The sequence below is a fragment of the Gracilinanus agilis genome, chromosome 1 (assembly GCF_016433145.1).
Source record: "Gracilinanus agilis isolate LMUSP501 chromosome 1, AgileGrace, whole genome shotgun sequence".
Taxonomy (NCBI): Eukaryota; Metazoa; Chordata; class Mammalia; order Didelphimorphia; family Didelphidae; genus Gracilinanus; species Gracilinanus agilis.
In genome coordinates, this window is record NC_058130.1 from 157030158 (window position 1) to 157051432 (window position 21275).

Sequence of the window (21275 nt, forward strand, 5' to 3'; positions counted from 1 at the left end):
TATATGGAATGCTTTCATTTGGGCTTAGCCTAGAAAATTCTCTTGATGCTGCTGAACAGCAGTGGTGAGCATGTATCACTGTTTTATGTCTTGCTTGATAATAATAATCAGAGAAGCACCAAGCAAAATTATCTCTGGTTGCATCCATCCATCTTAACATATGCATAGAGGATGCCTTGTTGGGGTAATGCCTTTAAGGCTGCATTTTGTTCTACTGAGGCAAATGGATTTTTTATAGTCAACGAAAAATAAGCACAGCAGGATCTTATTTTTTTCTACCTCTCAGTCAGATGTGAGACAGTGATGTGTTCTGCCATAGAAAATTACCTGTGAAAGCCTGCCTGTTCCCTTCTTGTATTTGCATCAAAGATACCTTCAATACATGCATAGACCATCTCCATAAATATTTTATAGAGATGAGATAGTAGGCATGTGGTTTGGTACTTGCTAATGTCCTATCAGGCATCTTGTTTATATAATACCATCTTTGATCTTTCCTACTCTCGGAATATTCCCCACTTTGAAAAATCTTAAAAATATAACTTAGTGTTCTTACCATTGCATCACCTCCAACACAGATTTCTTCAATGTATATTCATTCAGATCCAGAAATTCTTCCTGACTTCATTTTCTTGAAGGCCATTTCTAAGTCCATCACAGAGCCTAGGATTATAGACACAGAAATGGAGGGGATATCAGAGGGTACCTAGCCAATCCCCTCATTTTATAGATGAGAAAACTGATAAAAAAAATTTTCTGATATCAGAAAACTGATAAAAAATAATTTTATAGATGAGGACCAGAAAGGTTAATTAAATTACTCCAAGTGACATAGGTGACTAGTAAATGGCAAAGCTGGGTGACTCAAAGTTTGGTTCTCTTTATAGAATATGAGGTAGTGAGATGGCCCATTTGTATGGTCCTGGTGGATGAAAAAGGATCACTGGAGGAATGCTTGCATATCAACTCCATTTCATATCTATTTGTTGCCCAAATTTTACCAAATGCCCTCCAAATGTTCTGTGGCTTAGTTGGATCTTGTGCCAAGCTTTCTGTAGGCTTCTTCTGTTCTCCCCTGCTTTCTTCTTCTTCTTTTTTTTTAAACCCTTAACTTCTGTGTATTGGCTCCCTGGTGGAAGAGTGGTAAGGGTAGGCAATGGGGGTCAAGTGACTTGCCCAGGGTCATACAGCTGGGAAGTGTCTGAGGTAGAATTTGAACCCAGGACCTCCCATCTCTAGGCCTGACTCTCAATCCACTGAGCTACCCAGCTGCCCCCCACCCCCTGCTTTTTGCTGAATTGCTAGGCAATGTGTCTCATCTTCTTTTACTGAGGTTCCCCATATTGTCTTGCAAATGAGCCTGTATTCAGAAACCATTGTTGGCCCAGGCTGCCATTATCTCTCAGCTTGGAATGTAGATCAAGCATTGCTGGCTCCTGTGGTTTCTGGGCATTTGGGGTTTCCTTCTTGTGGTGACTGTTTGACATGAATTAAACCTTCTAAGAAACTATGACCCAGTCAATGTCTTCCTTTAGATCTCATTTTTCAAAGTCACCAGCATCTTGCATAATGCCTGACACATAGTAGGTGCTTAATAAATGTCTACTGATGGATCAATGGATTGTTTCAATAGGTTGAGATATGGCTGTAATTTCATAGTCTTCTTTTTGTCTTTAGCCCTCCTTCTAATTTGGTTAATTTGGACTTTGGCTCTAACCAATCTGTGGTCTGATTCTACTTAGAGAGTTTATCACAGCACTTTTGTAATGGTGTTCCCTACTTGCTAGGTCTAGCACATTCTGCCTCTTTTCCTGCAGAAACCAACGAAATACAAGTTATCCCAAATATGGGAACAACTTGTACAATGCACCCGGGCTTCTGAGTAACTCCCGATTTTGGGGATTTTAGTTCTTAATCCATATTTTCCAGCATATCTTCTGCCATTTTATTAAGCCAAATAACTTTTGCACTGAAATCACTGAGTATCAAGATATATGCCTAGTTGGTTTGGAGCATCTTATTTGAAGTACTTGGCAGAATTTCTTTACTTTTTTTATCTTCTTTCATGATTGATGTTGACATGTAAGCTACAATTGCGAAATCTTTATAATTGTCTTTTTGCTTATACTCATCATGAGTCCTGCAATGGGAAATGATATTGTCTGCCAAGGGTGGTATTTCTTTTAACCTTTGGATGACTAATGAAATGAATTCTGTCAACTTCCTCATTTGCCTATTTGAGGAGATCCAATAAGCCATCTTCCCATTTAGCTGCAACACATTTATTCTTTCTGGCCTCATTTGTAATGGAAATCTTAGCATTACTCCAATAATTTATCAACTATTGGTTATTTGGAACAAGATTTCACATTTAGAGAAACAACATTTTAATTGATGGTCTACAAATACAATTCTTAAGTGCTCTCTGCCCCCTTTACCATCTTTTTGCACTATGTAAGTATATGGAAGTTACATAGAAATGAATTTAATTTATATTAAAAATATGGATCGTCATGGCCAAATAATTCATCATGTGTGGGTCAATCTTTGGGTAATAAGTCTCTCTGTATTTTTTTTGAGTCTCAGAAAAAAAGACACAACTTGTTGCTAGGACTATATTTTTCAAAAAGTCTTTCTGTCTTTGTAGAAGTTGTCTGAGTTTACATTCCATTAGGATAAACTCCTAAAAACCAGGGTCACACTCATGCCTTGACAAGGCATTACATACAGTAGGTCTTTTGGAGAGGATCATATTTATCTCTTAATTTTCTTAAAATGTTTGTAGTTTGTTCATAGATAATGAACCCAGGAAATAATCAGAAACTTAATAAAATGTGCCTGTGTTAACATTTCTGCTTTGAGCCTAACGGTTGTATATTAACTGTTATTGATAAAGTACTCTTGCACCTTAAGAACTATTCCTCACTTTATGACTCTCATTGACATCATTTCAGAAAAGTAAATTTTAACTTCAATTGACAAGTCCAGATATTAAAATATATTAAACAGAAATGAAAAAGAAAACGAACAATACAAAGATGGGGGAAACAAAAGGAGATGTGGAGAGGGAACAGGAAAGAGAGAGAGATTGAGTCCATAAGCTGGTATTTTTCAAAAAATGTGTAAATTGATTTTAATGTTATTGTCCAGTCATTTCAAGCCATGCCTGGCTCTTTGTGACCTCATTTGAGGCTTTTCTGGCAAAGATATTGGAGTGGTTTACCATTTCCTTCTCCAGCTTATTTTATAGATGAGGACACTAAGGCAAACAGATTTAAGTAACTTGCCCAGGGTCATGCTGCTTGTCTAAGGCCAGATTTGAACTCAGGAAGATCTGGCTCTAAGCCAGGTACTCTATCTCTACTGTGCCGTCTAGCTGCTTTGATTTTACCACGGTAATGACAAAATCATTCTTTTTGTTTCTGTGACTCATTTTGTAGTTTCTATACTTAACATAGATCTGTTGTGGCCCATTGTAGTCTTTTACTACAGAACTACAGTCGGTATTTATAGTTTTCTTTTAGTTCTTGCTTTCTTTATTCTGTATTAAATACGTATAAACTTATTTCTTTCAATTCGGCATATTATTCATTTCTTTTTGTTGTTCTTATTACTGTAGTTGTTCGAGTCTCCATTGTTTTATGGTGTTTTCATCAATGTAGAAATGTACTAAGGAGGAATTCTTTGATTCATGCAGATTTGTACCCACTGGGCTACTTATAGCATAAGAGACTCTCCTTGAGGGCCAAGAGGTACAGTGACTTGCCTAAGGTCACACAGCCAGTATATATAGGATGCTGAACTTGAATCCAGATATTCCTTCCTCCTGAACCAGCTCTCTATCCATTATACCACACTATCTCTTCATAATTTCTTTTGAAGCAACTATGTTCCATTACATTCATATACTATAATTTACCCAATCCCTGATAGCTGAATGCTGTATACTAATGACAATATGCCAATGACTCCCTATGAAGACAGTAGACATTGGCTAAATAAATACTAATTACTCGATTCATTTGAGACGTTTCAACACAAATATAATCTGCTCATCAATATCTCTCAGATATAATAAATTCATAGGTGATAGATGGCCAATAATTGGTTGTGGAACACTACCCAAGATACTTACACATAGTGCTTATAATTTGCATATGCAATATATATTTCTGCTCTATTTTTGAGAGCAGGGCACTCTGCATTTAACTCTCTGGTTATGAAGATTCTCTGGACCCCAGGACAATGTCCTGCATTAAAAGGAAGACTCATTTCAATGGTGACTAACATCTCTGCCATTACAATATTGATGCTCTCTCCTGCTAAAAATAATCATGAAACTATTGCCTTTGTTGAATTGGTCTTTTGATGATTGTTACAACTGAGCACTCTTCTCATTGTTATTTTGCTTTTAATATCTCATGGGAAAAGTAGAGGCTATCCATGAGCAGCCAGGCTTATAACCTCATTTATCTTGGACTCTTCCCTCTCACTCATCCCCATATGCAATCAGGATCCAAATCTTATTGATTTCTGCCCCATCAATATCTCTTCCCTCCCTTCTATTTTCACAGCAACCACCCTAGTTCAGGTTCTTATTTTTTCTTACCTAGATTATTGTGGTAGCCTCTTAATTGACATTCCTGCTTTTGGTCTATCTTTCCTCCAATCCATTCTTTATATCATGACTGAGTAATTTTATTGATTACTACTTTAATCATGGCACTACTCTCATCAGAATCCTTCAATGATTCCCCAATTTCTCCTGAAAACGTTTAAGTTCCTGATAACTAGTTCTAAAGTTCTTCCTCTCAACAATCCATTACCTCCCTTTTTAGCTTTATTTTATATTATCTCCCTCCATATACTCTATGTTCTACACCCTCATTTCATCTTGCCTGAATTACTGCAACAACAGTCTCCTATTTGAACTCTTGGAACAGTCTTTTCCCTTTTTACACCTTTTACCAATGTCCCCAAATAACTTCCCTAAAAGTGTAAATCTGACTAGATCACTCTCTTGCTCAAGAATCTTCATGGGATCCCTATGGCATTCTTCTATCACAGCTTGCCTTTGCAGGCTTACATAGCTCCCATTCACATGGTATATATTTTAGCCAAGCTAGTCTACTTTATCGTTCATCAAATTTAGCACAACATACACCACCTCTGTCAATTTATATAGGAACCTCCTCATCATCCACATTTTTTGTTTCCTAGCTCCTGTGCCATCTCTGGTAGAAAGGCTTTCCTGACCCCCTTAGTTATTCTTGCTGTCTCCTTCCTCCTCCCATGATAATGCTTTTCTGATATTCATGTTTTTGTATCCCCAAAGTATAAAGGAAAAGAAAATGATTTTTCATTTTCTTGTCTCCACGGGGTCTTGTAAAGCTCATTACAATTTTTTTTTAAAAACTGCACCTGTTATTTCATTGGTGTAGAGAGCACTCAGTAAGCTTTCCATGGCAGATCTGCAATTCATAAACTGAGAAAGTTGTCTGAGGTCATTGAGAAGTTTAAATGATTTGCCTGGGGTCATACAGCCAATATAAGAAAAGTGACACTAGAAGCCAGGTCTTCGGGAATGCAAGGGCTGGACTTTATTCCTTATTCCATGTTGTCTTTCTTAAAATAAATTTTATTGAAATGTCTCTGAGGTGATATGACAGGCTTCTTCTCAACTAGAGCATGCATCGTGATTTCATTTGTAAAGAATAGTCAGATAAGTACTCATCCAACCTCTACTGGAAGATGTCTAGGGAGGGGAAGCCACCATTCCCAGGAGGCAGATGATTCCATCTGGGGACAGCTCTCCTTGCTAGAAAATTTCTCCTTTCCTTGCATTGTGGGACACGAAGGCAGATGTGCTTTATTCTAAAATGTGATTTTTATTATGTCCAGAGATGGATCATTTTCCCTTTATGGTTACCTACCAACAAAAACTTAGCTGCTAAATGCATTACTCTTCTCTCATTCATCCTTTTTGTCCTCTCTGAAGTGGTTTGACTACTCTCCCTTCCTCCACGACTCTCTCTCTTCCTGGGTTTTCATCATCCTTTTTTCTTCTGGTTGTCCTCCCAGTCTGATCACTCCTTCTCAGTCTCAAATACACACCTGGATATTATTTACACAGACATGGGTGTAACCCAGGGCAAGACCTAGGCTTTCTTCTTTTCCTTCTTCACTAACTCACAAAGATCTTATCAATTCCCCTGAGTTTAATCATAATCTCAATGCAGAAGACTCCCATATCTACATATCTAGCTCCCATCTCTTGAGCTCTGGGCTCACTTCACTAAAAGCCAACTGGATAACTACATACCTTGATTTTCCATTCCCATTTCAAACTCAACAGGTCTAAAATAGAATTCATTATCATACTCCTGAAACCCAATCTTTTCTTCAAGGCACACAAGTTGCTATCTTAAAAAAAATAAAACCAACAAAAATCCAAAATTCCTACCTCTTGTCTTAGAATCAATACAAATATTGGTTCCAAGGCAGAAGAACATTAAGGGTTGGGCAATTGAATGAGTTACATGACTTGTCCAGGGTTACATAGCTCTAATTAGTGTCTGAAGCCAGATTTAAACTCAGGTCATCCACGGCTATGGGGAGGGGGGCTTGGGGGGCAAAGGGAAAAGTTAGAACATGAATCATGTAACCATGGAAAATGTTTCTAAAAAAATAAAAAATAAAAAAATAAACTCCGGTCATCCACCTGCCCTAATAATAATCACAGATACCTTTATTTAATGGTTTACAATTTGCAAAATGCTTTATAAGTATTATTTCATCTTATCCTCACAACTGTCTTGGGAAGTAGGTATTATAGATGTTAAGAGGGAAAATTATGAGACTAAGCATAAATTAATAATTTTATTAAATCAAAAGTAGTAGGGGAAAAGATGGAAAAATAGGAGAGAGATATATAGGTACTTTCCTTTCTGCTCCATTTAGTTTGCTATTATGCAGCTGCCATTAAGGCCCCTTAGCCATGCTCACAGGGAAGGCCAGCTAGCAACAAACATGGAAAAGAAGAGCCTGAAATCTGCTCTTGCCTCAGTTCAGTTTATCAAACTTTTTCTCTGCCCACTAATGCTCACACATCCCATCTCGGGGGCCAACTGTAGCTTTCTATTGTGCCTGGGATGCCCAGGTGGGCAATCTGGGGGCAGTGTAGGGAACATGGCCCTGACACTTGTCTCATGATCTCTTGATTCAATGGCTATCTTTCCCCCCACACCCCCCTGCCATTCTGTGCCCGTGATCTAATCCTCTCTATGATTTCCTTCTCACAATCCTTGCCTCCAGGTCACCTTCAGGCTCACTGCCAGGTATACAGGTAGTCAACAGGAACGACCCCAGAAAGGGGGGAGGGTAAATTTCCTTCACACAATCCCCCTTCTGATTCTTTGGGATATCAACATGCAACTCTCCTCAATCATGTTTTCTAGGAGATTAACATGTCAGATTTCCCCAGTGAATCATTCCACATATGGAGTCTATACACTTAAGATTCTCTCATTAGGGGATATAAAATATTGCACCTCACATGGAGGGAATGACAACACTTTGGGGGATAAGAAGAAAAGAAAGAAGGGAAAAAATGATTGATAGCTGCATTGACAAAAAAGCCAATTACGGGGCACTCTCCATTGGCATAAGAGTTTACAATTAGAATAAATGATATGTTCAACCCCTTTCAGTTCAGTTCATTATATCCCAAAGTTCACCCTGGATCTCTTGATGTAGTATGTGATTTCTGTAGGCATCTTTATGGCATCTTCTCCAGAAGATAGACTTTCTCATTTTGGGGTGTTGATGTTTTTCTTTTCCTAAAATTACTTTAAAAGATCTTAAACCTTGGATTTTAGGATAATTATACATAGATAAAGCTATAGAAAGAGAATATATAGAAAGGAATAATTGGATATTATTATTATCTCCATTTTGCAGATGTGGACAGATTAAGTCATCCAGAATCTCAAAGTTAGTAAGCATTGGAGGCTGGATTTGAACTCAGTTGATCTTGACTCTAGGGCCAAACCCCCTACCTGGCTATATAAATGTAAATTTCTCAGGGTCAGGTGTGGTTTATTTTTGTTTTCATATCCCTAGTACCCAGCATAGGGTCTGGGGCATTGTAGGCACTTAATGGTAAAAATGAATGGAGATTGCTTGTGATTTTTCCTAACACAGTATTTCATTTTCTGCCTCCATCCAGGGCTTTGCACAGGTAATCCTCATGCCTAAAATATTGGACCTCAGCTCCATCTTTTGGAATCTAGCACTTCTCAAAATTTAACTCATGGATTAATCTATTTGGACAAAGCCTTTAGTTGTGTATTGCGTAATCCATTTCCCTTGCTCCAGGCCAAAAATTTGATGTATTTTGTACATATTTGTATATATGATGTTTCCTCAATGGAATTTAACCTCCTTGAGGGCAGGGATGGTTTCCCTTTGGTTCTAGTTTTTATCTCCAGTATTTGGCCTAAAGAACACCCTTAACAGATGCTAACTAATTTGAACTGAATTTTTCCTGAAGAGTTGGGCGGGGAGAGGCAAATAGGATTTGATACAAGGAAATTCATTTTAACAACATACTTTGCAGACTCATTATTGAAGGGTGCTTATGCTCCTGTTATCAGTATTACCAAAGTAAATTTGTATTCTGCTGTTTAAGATCCAGAAATTAATGAGAAGATGCAACACTGAAGAGAGCTTTTTGGTAACAGCTAGTACTAATGGCATGAGACCTTTCTCTGGGTTAATTCAGTATTTAGAATCACCCATAAGCCTGTCACCTAAAGAGAATTTCCCACAGCTCCGTTAATCAGATGCAGCATCCAAAAAGGGCCAGTGAATCTGTTTGTTACACTCTACTTAGTGGAGCTGTGGCTACAATACTCCAGTGCTGAAGTCAGTGAAAAGGCACCATCCAAACACAATCCAAGGAAAATGCAAGCTGATACAGCACAAAGATGCTTTGTTTAAGAAGGGCAGAAATTTCCAGCAACTATCTGGAAAAAAAAATGCAGGATGGGAGGGAATGTAATCAAATAACAAAACAAACCCCCAACTAAAAGAGAATCATTATAAACCAGTACAAGGACACTTTGTTTTTAAGTACACACAATGAATTTTAAAGATCTTTGTTCAGAAGGGAAATAAAGCATTATGAAGGGCTGACATATTTGATGGATGGGTGGTTTCTGAAAAACCACATTATCAATTACTTTTTCCTTGTTTGGCTCCAGTCCAGTAATTTTTATTTGAACAAGCCGCATGCTAGCATGGTTTTGATTGCAGGAAGTGACTGGTTGTTAAAGGATACTATTTCACTGATGGGCTTATCTCTTCCTCTACCCCTCCCCTTTCTGATGGGAGTCTGATAGGAAAGGCCCAGTTTCAAGTTGTTACAAATGGAATAAGAGGTTGTTTGGTAAACTGCCCCATGTTTTCCTTTGGCACAATCCATACTCTGTATCTCCTGCTGGTTCAGAAAACAAATCCTTAGATTTGTCTTTTCCTAGACTCTTAACTTGTTAATCACATTTTAATCGGTTTCCTCATCTACAAAATGAGGGGATCCCACTTGATCCCTTCCAGCCCTAAATGCTAAGATCTTTAAGCTATGTTTATATCACATACAAATCTAGAAGAATATTTGTACACAGGCTATTCATTACAAAGAGCACACATCCTTAAACATCCCTTAAAATATCAGCTCAGAAAAAAGAGTCTTAGAGAAAAAGTGACTGAAAAGGAATTATCATGAAATACCCAAACTGAAATGTGATAAGGAAAAATGCAGTTTTTTCTTCTTCTAGCTTCACTTACACATCTATGAGTAGGCTTTCTGCTCATTGGAAAGGTGAAGTTAGAACAAAATTTTTAAAATGTAGCAAATTAATTGTTAGCTTAGAAATGTTTTCTCTGTAATTAGGGATAGTTGTCACTATGGATGTTTGTGATCAAAAGCCTGATACTCAGAAATGATCAGTAATAGCCATGTTGTTTTTCTTAACAGTAGCAGAGTCTAGCTATGAATTCTTATTTATTTTTTTGAATGCAGAAATATAATAGCTCTAAAATGTTAAATGTTCCTGGGGTAGTAGATATCATACTTGAGAGTCTTTTTATTTCTTTTTTTTTTAATGTTAAATTTTTATTTTGGTGATTATTTTCCTAAAGATTAAAAAAAGTGCTTTGAGGGAATAGGCCATTTACTATTCATCAAAAAAAAAATGAAAACAATTTGAATGAATTAGAATCATAACTTGTTCAATGGAGAAAAAATAAATTCAGCCGCCATTTGTTGAATCACTTCTTATTTAAACTCTTTTAAAGAAAATCTCACTGCAAGATCAGAAATATGTTAATCTCTGCAATTTACTCCTTGAAAATAAGATTTTTTAAAAAAGGGAAGGTATGCCTTTTTTTTGCTATGCACAACTATGTTTAGATTTGTTATTTCTCTCCAACTGACATACTTATCTTGTAATAGAATAAATGTAATGCAATGTGAGTCATGATCTCTATTTTATTTGAATCCCAGAAAATCCCCAGCACCCTAAATCTTCATTCTTAAAACAGCAAAACGCAAAATTACTTTTATATTTCAGTCATTACTATTTAAGTGGCTAACTTAATGGAATATTGTATTTTAAAATAAATTCTTTCCCAACTTGTGATGTTTGTACATACTTAGTTTCAATAATTAGTAAAAGTCTACTTATTCAGTAGTCTCACTGATATTCAAAGTTTAATTAAAAGTAGTTTGATACTGCTTTGATTATGAGTCTCTTAGGCATAGTATAAATAATTCAAAAATGTATGTGACTAAAATAATATTCACCAAAATTTGAAATCCAATGCCACAAACATTTATGAAGTGTCTGCTATGGGCAAGGAATTAAGCTAGGCCTGGGATACAAAGACAAAACAGTTCCTGCTTTTGAGTAGCTTACAAATATAAAAAAATATATTTGCCTATCAGTTCTAGGAATCTGTTGTAAAAATCACAAAAACAGTGCAATTGGCAGAGATCCTGCCATAACCACTGGTGAGACTGTTTTGTTTGTATGTAGCATCATTCCTCCTGGGAACCCAAGGTGGCTTTTGAATTTGACTAATTTTCATAACATCTCTATGAAAGGGGAAAATTCATTCATTCTCCATTCTCTTGCCTCCTGTGTTCCAAACTAGGCACCTTTTGTAATTCATCCAGACAGAATTTAAAGAGAAATTATGGTCTGGAAGAGGAAAGCCAAGCTAGAAATAATATTATAATCAGCAATACTGTCATCTATCAGGGATATAAACAAAATGGACTTCCCTTTCCCCCTACCCTCCTTGCATGCATTAGAGACTTGTCTGTATGCTTTTTTTCTTTTTAAAGGAAATGTTTTTATCTTTAAACTGCTGGTGGACTTTAATCATTCTGGAGAACTATCAGTGAACATAATTTGGAAAGTTAAAATAAGGCCATTTTAAATGGTGGGAAATTGTCATTTTTAGAAGAAATACTTGAAAAGTTAAAGAACTGCTGAATATTCGTATGTACTATATTTTGAAACAGATTATTAGTAACAACTAAATTACAATTTAGGAATCCCTGGTCTTTAACAACTTGCTCTAAAAACAGTAAACATGTGAATCATATTTGTTCACAATAGTATCAAAATCCATTTTTCTAGCTCACGTTCTACTGAACATTCTCATGATAATAGTGAACTAATTTGTAAAGTTACTACTTAGATTCTGTTGTTGTTGTTACTGTTTTTTAAAGAAAGCATAACTTCAGGAATAAAGGGACATTTCAAACAAGTTATCAAAAGATGAATCAGGGTGTGAGGCAATTAGTGTCAGATTGCCAAATTTTCTCACTAAGAAAACCCACAAGTTTTAAATACTTAACATAAGTATCATAATACTATAGTAGGCTCTCCATAATGTTTGTTGAACTAAATTGCTACTAATTCAGGAAGGTTAGCTTTCCTGAATTTATTACAAAATGGTTTTAAATCCTGATGATTAATGTAAAATTTACCATAAGGTCTTCTTCACTGATTGAAAAGTTACTCCTTCTATGCTTTATAGCACTAGACTAAGGGATCTCTTTACTTAAAAAAATAAATAAAATAAATAAAACTTTTTAGAGGCATTAATTCCTGCATAATATTATTGTGTAGGATCCATATTAAAAACTTTTATTTACACCTTTCTCCCACTGACTTTAAAAGATTATCAAAATAAAAGCAGTTAAAAGTTTTTTTTCTATTTTAAGCTAAGCTTGAAAAAAAAAACCATTCCTAATAAGTGAAAAACTCAGAATTTTCTATTTGTTTATTGAAATTTGGCAAGTACTATAATTGTTGAATAATAAGATTGAATCCCTTTTAGTGTTTTTTAAAAGTAGTACCATACCAGATAAGATGTTACCTAATATAAATGATGGCTCATTCACAATGTCATATAAGAATTTCTATTAAAGAAAAAGATTATGTGATAGATCTGACTTGTTGTAGAAGGTAGATAAGATTGCGGACAAGTCCTGAAATGAAATATATTTGTGGGAGTTTTACAAAGGTATTAAGATTATAGGCCCTTAAAATTTGGGTCCCATTTAGTCCCACTAGAAGGATTAGGTTTGTCAAATGAAATCAAAATTTGCTTGGTCCTTTGAGGTATTCTTAAACTGCACACATTTTTTAAAAATGCATAGAATGGTATAGGATTTAGCTCTATTTTCTCTCTTACTTCAATGTATAGTATTAAGTACTTAAGTATTAAGTTTTACATTCTTATTAAGCCCATAGGAATATGGTTTTAGGACTGGAAGGGACACTGGGAACCATCTAATTCAGGTTCTTCATTTTACTGAGGGGTTCCTGAGGTTTAGACTGGTTCAGTAACTGGCCCAAGGTAACATACATAATAATAGCATAATAACATCATAAAATGGAAAGAGTCAGAACTGGAACCTGACTCCCTTGACTCTAAACTCAACTCTTTCCACTTTGCTCTTTCCCAAATTAAATGTGTGGACCGCTATACATCTAAATTTTTAAAAATAAATAGTTTTTCTTATCTAATTTCTATCTGGGTTGAAGCTGTTACCTATATGAAGCAGAAACCTATACGAATACTTGAAAAAAGTAGTTTTAGGAAAAAAGTAGTTAGCAGAAGATGTATTTCTTCAGCTGCTCTTTTCAAGTCTTAAAAGACTCCAAGGGGTAGATATGGTGGGTGAAGAGAGGGAGGAGGAAGAGGGAGACAGTGCAAGGGTTCCTAGAGTTGCTCTTTCTGCAGCCAGCCATAATTTACTCCCATAATCCTCCTTCCCTTGCCCCTCCTAAGGTAAAATAATTGCTTTTAAAAAAAGGAATGAATTTTAAAGTAAATATGCTTGAAACCACATATTTTAATTGATCGACATCAATTCTGTGAGGATAGAAAAAGGGAACTGTGCACAAGGGGCTGGAGAACACAGAATTTCCTTTCTACTTCACTACTTATCAGTTGTGAGATTGGGCAAATCACTTAATCCCTTTGAGCTGCAGTGGCCTCCTTGGCATCCCATCATAAGAATAGCAGCAAGTGAGATTTGTATAACACTTTATATGCTCATTAGATCTTCATAATAAACTCATCAGGTAATATCACAGGTTTTATTATCCTTATTTTACTGAGAAGGAAAACTGACGGTCACAAAGGTTAAAAGGTTTATTGCTTAGGGGGCAGATAGTTGGCTCAGTGGATTGAGTCAAACCTAAAGACCAGAGGTCTTGGGTTCAAATATGATCTCAGACATTTCCTAACTATGTGACTCTGGACAAGTCACTTACTCCACCCCTGCCCAGCCCTGACTGCTCTTCTACCTTGGAACTAATATAGAGTGTTGATTCTAAGATGGAAGGTAAGGGTTTATTTAAATAAATAAATTGTAAAAAAAGGTATTGCCTATGGTGATAGGACCAACAAGTGAAATGGTCTTTGAACTAGGATCTACTGACTTTCATTCTGTTTACTGCACCCCAGGGGGCTGGACCAAAAAATATTTTGATGTCCCTTCTAATGCCTGGTTCTATGACTCTTTGAAAGTCAAACAATCTGGGGTAACTAGGGAAAATTGTTTGGGGGGTATATGTTGCCATTTTTCCAGTCAGTATTATTATCCATTGTCATTATTACAATTCTAAGCCAAGAATACTTTTTTTTTTTGCAATAAGAATCAGTTATAATGATTATATGAATAAATAAAAATAACAACAGCCAGCATTTATAAGGTTTGTAAAGCACTTTATAAATATCATCTCATTTTATCCTCACAACTGTGTTAGGTTGATTCGTAGATTATCTGTGGGGCATTAAAATCTGCCCTGACTGAAGAGCTCAAGAGGATTCTTTACAATAGTTTATTAAATTTTTATAATAATCAGCATAGTATACATCTACTTTACTGAATATTGGCAAACTGGAAAAATTAGGTAACTAAATCAATAACTGAGCCAGAATTATACCCTCAAATCAACTTGGTTCTTTAGTACAATGATGGTTTCTGTAGACTAAAAACTTTTTCTTTTAATGGCAGCACTTATATGATTAACATTAAGGTGTGACATGCATTTCTGTTAGGTGTAGTATCATGGTGCAGTAATGGATCACAATACCTCTAGATTTGACTATTTTTTCTTTCTTTCTCTTAGATATTAAAAGTTGAAATGCTCTGTTTTGCAGGTCCAAGATGAAACCTACCTGAGTACTTGGGGGTTTTTCTTGGGGAAAAAACCCAAACAATTTGATCCCCCTCTCTCAGCTCTCCTGTTGATACACAACTGTCAGGAGATAAAAGAAAGTTTCCTATTACAAGCTTTTTGATATTTTCTAACAGAGCAAAGGACATCCTCTGCTCATTGACCCTCTCAATCTCTTCAGGCTCTTTTATTAGAAGTCTCATCAAGTTTCCTGTGCTGGGAGAAGTGAGACTGCTTCCCAGAATTTCAGTAAATATGGTTCATTTGATTCAAAGGTTTTCCATGATAGTGCAAGAAACATATTGCTATATTTGCAAGAACTCTAGAGAATACTCATGCATCTTATAAGGACAAGTATAAATTATTTCATAAAACTTGCAAGTAGAAAAGGCAAAGACCCAGAATTTGGGGACAAGACAACCTGGCTTCTGATACTTTTCGAACCTGGGCAAATCATTTGATCTCACTAGATTTGTATTCTTACTGCTTAAATGGGGATAATAATACATGAACTAACTGGTACTACCTTTTAGTGAGGATCACATAAGATAATGTATATAAAAAGTCATGAATGATTTTGAAAGTGCAGCCTACATCAGTCTGTCCTTGCCCATTGCTGAAAGGCATTACTACCAAAGGTCATTTTTTCTTTTTAAAATTTTGGGAGAGGTTCAGGATATGGCTTGGAAGGCACCTTTTTCACCTTGGGAAAAACAGTAAGAGAGCTTTAGAACAATCCCCTGAGGAATCTAATTACAACTTGAAATAGCTGTTCTCCTTCTTCTTCATTATCGTCATCACTTCATGAGGATGATGAGCTATTTAAGAGAAGGGGGTGGTGTCTGTACACATTTCTGCATCCCTGCCCCCCTCTTTAATTACGTAGGAGCTCTATATCCAATATAAAAATGGGACATTGACTTGCATCAAACGAGGCAGGTTTTTCAAGACTGCTCAAACAATATTACCATAAAATATTATCAAGTATTATTTGCTAAACACTAATATACAAGGCCCAAATTAAGCTCAATGGTGCCTCAGGAAGCTTCCACTTTAAAGTCTGGGCAGGCTCTGGAGCTCAGGAATTGCAAGTCCATCCCTTCATGAACCAGCCTGGCCTTTAAGGTTCTGGCTCCTGGCTTAGCTGGATAACCCTGCTTACCAGCCCCAGGCTCTGCAAAAGCATGAGGTTAAGCTGCATCAGCCAGTTGCAAGGGGGCGGGGGGGAGGGGGAGGGAAAGGGAGGGGCTGGTGCTAATGGGGGCAAACTGGAGGGAGGCTCTCTCGCTCTTCGTACTGGCTTTATCACCACCACAGCGCATCTCGCTTGGTGACACGCAAGGTAGAGGGATTGGGCGTTTGGAATGCCACTTCAACCTGGTGGGCATGCAACAGCCCCGCCGTTTTTCGCTTTCCTTGCAGGAAGCCACGGTTTCTCCGGAGCTAAACTGGGGCGAAAGGTCCACCTAGAGACCTCTCTCCACGACCCCCGTTCCAATCCCAACATTAGGTTTTGATTTTTTGGGTTGTTGGAAATAAACTTGTTGGCCTGTATTTCTTGATCAACAAAAAGAGCGGAGGATGGGGATGGGAAGGGCGCTTTTTTTAAAGTGTGGGGAGCATGGGAGTGGAAGCTGGAAAAGAAGTTTCTTAGGGGATCCCGTGCCCCCTCTCCAGGTCTCGTAAGCTCAAGGGTAGCTAACTTTCATCATTCCGTCCCAGGCCTGGGATGAAGTTGGTTTAGCGGGTGGGGCGGACGAAAAAAAAAATAACAAGCCTTTGGTTACTCTTCTCTCCCCTTCCCCCTTCTCTAGAGGAAGGAGAAACCAATTTAGAGTTCTAGGGTTAAATAGCAATCACATCCGTTTTAAACTATTTTTAAGAGGAGTCTTCTCTCCATACAGTCACCCCTCAACCTCCTCCTCCCACCCTGGCCCCCTAGTCCGGTTCCAAACTCTTACACCCCCACACCCGCCTAGTCACTGGGCGGTGCTTTGTGTCTCCAAACAAGGGCAGGGGGACTCAGTCCCCGTTCACACGGAAAATTATGCCGGCTCCAGCGGAGCGTAAAATTGATGTGAACTGAAAGAAGTAGGATCAGCGTGATCCTCCCTCTCTTGTCTCAACAGGGGTTTCGGCACGTTACACAAGGCCGAGCTTGTCTCTTTAAGGAGACATTGGACCCTAATTAGTCCGCATTCCTGGCGCGGCTAATGCGGCCGCCGTGGAGGGCAGAGTCGTGTGCATGTTTGGGTTTGGAGTTGAGGGTTTTGTAGGGAAAGGGAGGAGAATAAGAAGTTGAGTGCATTTGACCACCACCCAACCTCCTTCCCTCTAATCCCCTACTACCTTCCCTCACTATCCATCCTATCCCTTTCCATCCGTCTCATTTTGCCACCATCACCCAGTTGTGAAGATGCAGCCGCGTTAGTGGCAGCAGCAGAAGCAGCAACAGCAGCAGCAGCAGAGGCAACAGCTCCACCAAGACCCACGTTACTTTGATTGACAGCTGAACAAATGTTTCCCCTGTTCGAACGCTCGCGCTAAGGAACGTCAGCAACCGCGAAGCTCCACCTCGGGCGGGCCGCCTCTGCCCCGCCTCCGCTCTCCTCAACCCACACTGTTCATTGGCCCAAGCCTCGGGCGACGCCCGGCCCCCACGTGGGAACTAGCCTCTCCGGCTCCACCCTACTGGTTCCCCATTTGTCAGAAATGAAATGATGGGCAGTAACACAGAACGGCGATTAATGTTCAGCAGTCTCTGATTGGTTGCTTGTGTCGCCCGCTGCGACGGGAGTAGGCGGGGCGTTGATGGGAGACCCAGGAGTCTTCGTTTGGCCTGGCGGTGATTGTAGTCTGTTTCACTCAGTCCCTCAACTTGGATTGGGGAAAGAGTCACCAGGATCGCACTACATCTCCCGGGATGCTTCGCGCCTTCTTCTTCTATGATTGTGAATATGTATCAGAATGTTAATGATCTGCTGCTGCTAAATTTGGTCAAAGAAGTCACCTAGACAGAGCGTGTTGTTAGAGCTGTTCGGAGCGGTTGTTTAGGCTGCTAGCTGCTTTCTTCCCTTTCTCTCACACTCTTGTATGTTGTTTTGTGGTGGTGTTCGAGGAGTTTGAAAGGAGAAAGAAATAAAGCCGCAAAGCATTTCTTTTTTTCTTTTTTTGAGCACCCCCCTTCAATTTTTTTTGAGGGGCGAAATACTAGAAAAAACAGGAAGAAAAATAAGGAAATGAGATGAGGCAAAAGAAGCTAAAAGGTGCATGTTAAAAGATCGTTGCTGTGAGCCGAATAATCTCCAGAGAATCACAGAAAGCACCGGGCAAGGACCGCTTCCTAATCAAAGGAGTTTGCTTTTTTTTTTTTTTTAAATGCAAGAAGAAAGGCATTGCATACGGAGGAATAATAACCAATTAAAAGACAAATAAAAGTTTGGAGTGGGGTGGCGAGAGAGTGCGAGACTGTGCGGGTGCACTGGGTGTTTCGCGGTTTCCACCTCACCACCACATTAGGAGGGCAGTGACTGGTGCGATCGGAGGGGTATTACCCGCCAAAGGAACGTTCCGGAGCTCCGGGATAGCCGCTCCTTCGAAAAGAACAGACCCTCCGGAACGTGGGGACTGCAGCCTTCGAACGTTGCCGGGGGAGACGTTCCACCCTCGACAATGACCGCCGGCCAGTGACAAGCCCCCCGTGGAATGTTGGAGCGGTTCAGTTCTGCCGGGGACAGAGACGCCGCCGCCGCCGAGGGTTCCTCCTCTTGTGTCACGCGAGACCCGGGGGCGGGGAGGGGGGCGCAGAGACCGCCGCCGCTGCTGCTGCCGCTACCGCCGCCGGAGAGACGCTCCTCCGAGAGCCAGCCAGCCAGCCCCGCCGCCCGCCCGCCGGGTGCCTTCTCCTCCTTGTTGCCATTAAAACAAATGAACCGAGCTGCTCTGCCCAGCGCCGCCAACTAAATCGGTTTGGATGATTCGCGATCTGAGCAAGATGTACCCTCAAACCAGACACCCGGTGAGTGCAAGCAAAGCCCCGGCCCGCGGAGAAGGGTCACGGGGATACTTCTTCGCTGGGATTCCCCCCCTTTTACCCTCCCCGCCCCCCAGCTATCCTCCCCACCTTTTCAGTTTTACTAGGAGGGCTTTTTTGAAAGAGGGGGAAAAACCCCAGACAGATAAATCCATGCCCTCACTCCAGCTTAGCCGCTTTGCCGTTGTTGGATATTGGCAAGGAGAAAAGGGATTGTGTGTGGGGGGGTCGTTTGGAGAAGGCAATTGAGTTGTAGCCATTTTCTTATTGTTGTCTTCGGGAAACCCTGAAACCCTGAAGATAACGATTTGCGATCTCGGCTCCTTCAGTTTGTCTAGAGATGGAAGGGGGGGGTAGAAAGGGGGAGACCGAGAGACGTGGGAGTGGGAGGGCTTTTCTCTGAGCTTTCTCCATCCTTGGGTTGTTAGGGGTCTAAAGTGTGAGTGTGAGAGTGTGTGTGTGTGTGTGTGTTTGTGCGCGCTGGGAGGGGTAGTGTCGCCCCCCCCCCCCCCCCCCCAGTCCCTGGAGAATGAAACGTGTCGTTTTCAGCTCCTTCTCCTCTCCGTCCCCCCCTCCCCCCCATCCTAGTTTCACAATGTGGCCAAAGTGTCCCTGACATAGACCGTGGCAGTTTGGCAGTTTCGATTCCGGGCTGGGGGAGTGCGTGTGTTCTAGCCGCTGCCCCTTCTCACCCTTAATGAGAAAAGAGGTTTCGAACCTTGATGTTCCTGAGAAAGGCGTGGATGGGGAAAAAAACGGTGTGTGCCTGCGTGGTCTGTGTCTGGGGGGTGTAGAGTACTGGGAATGAGGGGATTGCTACCTGGAGAGGAGAGACTTTTCTCTGTATTTAGAGGGAAAGTGGGGTGGTGGGGGAGGAGGAGGGAGGGGAGCTTTAATAGCTCTTTACCTTAATGTGCTGTGAACCACCCCCCCTTCCCTCTTAGCCCTGCATGGTGTGTTTTCTCAATCTCTTGCCTCATCTGTGATGTGGGATAATTAAATATTTTATTGTTGTTCTTTAGGCACCGCATCAGCCTGCTCAACCCTTTAAATTTACAATTTCCGAGTCTTGCGATAGGATTAAGGAAGAGTTTCAGTTTTTACAGGCTCAGTACCACAGGTAATGATGTTTACTTTCCTTGATCCTCCTGTTTGCTTAGTTCTTGTCAGTTCCCCCTCCTCACCATTACCCTGGCTACCCCCTTTTTTCCAAGGTGAATGTAAAGACTTAGGGTGGCTTTTTTTTCCCTTCGTCTTATAGAAAGGATGAATAAGAGTACCGTTTTGGGCAGGTGCAAGAAAGTGTGAACCTTTTTCCCCAAAATTAATAGAAAAGAAGCCAGAATGCCTTAAGGCTAGATTTGGAAGATGGTGGCAAACTTTCAATAATGATTAATTGGACAGAAAGAAAGCAAGGGAAAAGAAGATTCAGGGGCCTGTTTACTTCTTTGCTTATTTGTTGCTTGGAATCTTCTTCCTCTTCCTCTTTATTCTACCCAACCATTTCACATTTCTGTTCTGAGCTTTTTAAGGAGGAGAATCTTGACTTCTCATAAGGGAGCTATCTCATTGCATTTTTGCTGAATGTTTTATTCTCAGAGTGATAATTGACTTAAAGTTGACATTTTGAAATGATCTTGCCATAATTCTGATTGATGTATATTTCTCTTTACGTGACTTTTTTCTTTTTTAAACTAACCCCAATTTGAACAAAATCAACAATTTGCCCCCTGGGTGATGGTATTCAGCTTGTCTCTGTTTTTGGAGGGAAAGAGTCATCATTCATTAAGATATGTTTGATTCATATTTTTATTCATCTCTTTGTAGAACAATTAGGAAAATTCATTTGTGATATTTTGTGGGATTGGGTTTTATCATTTGTGACCACATATTCATCTCATTGAATTTTTTAAATTATAGTTTCTTTTAACGAATTTGTGAATGCACATTTCTATATTAAAAGGTTCAGGAATAAAATAGAGATTCCAAACCTCTTCCCACCTTACACTTCAAGTAGCACATTCCATTAAAAGGTGGTGGTGGTGGTAATTTAATTGTTGATTTGAAATTTATGGATACTGATCTTGAGGAAGGTAATGAGCATACTTGGATTAGAAGAGAATATAAATCAAGTATTATGGAGTACTTATGCTTCATTATGTCTTGAACAGTTTGAAACTGGAATGTGAAAAACTGGCTAGTGAGAAGACTGAGATGCAGCGGCATTATGTCATGGTAAGAAAGCTGAATAACACATTCAAAATGTCTATTAGTTTGATATACCAAAAACAGGAATTCATTCAGTTAGCTTGAGGCTACAAAAGAGATCACTACTGTGTTGCCACTGTAGTTGAGATTGTGGCATAATTTTCATCAGAAACCTGTAATTCCAGGATGTTAGAACTTGCCTCTGACAACTAGTTTTGATTTGAAATTTTCCTTAAAGTTTAATTGCATACTATGTCATTTCTCTGTGC

General features: G+C 39.3%; 1 protein-coding gene across 1 annotated transcript in view; it reads left to right on the forward strand.

Moving 5' to 3' along the window:
* Nucleotides 1–18738: 18738 nt before the first annotated feature.
* The window catches only part of TLE4 (TLE family member 4, transcriptional corepressor), a 167577-nt gene continuing 165040 nt past the window's right edge, over nt 18739–21275 (forward strand). The window contains exons 1-3 of the mRNA XM_044658360.1: nt 18739–18783; nt 19821–19918; nt 20970–21033. Coding sequence (XP_044514295.1) covers nt 18739–18783; nt 19821–19918; nt 20970–21033 — 207 coding nt within the window. The remainder of the gene's footprint in view (nt 18784–19820; nt 19919–20969; nt 21034–21275) is intronic.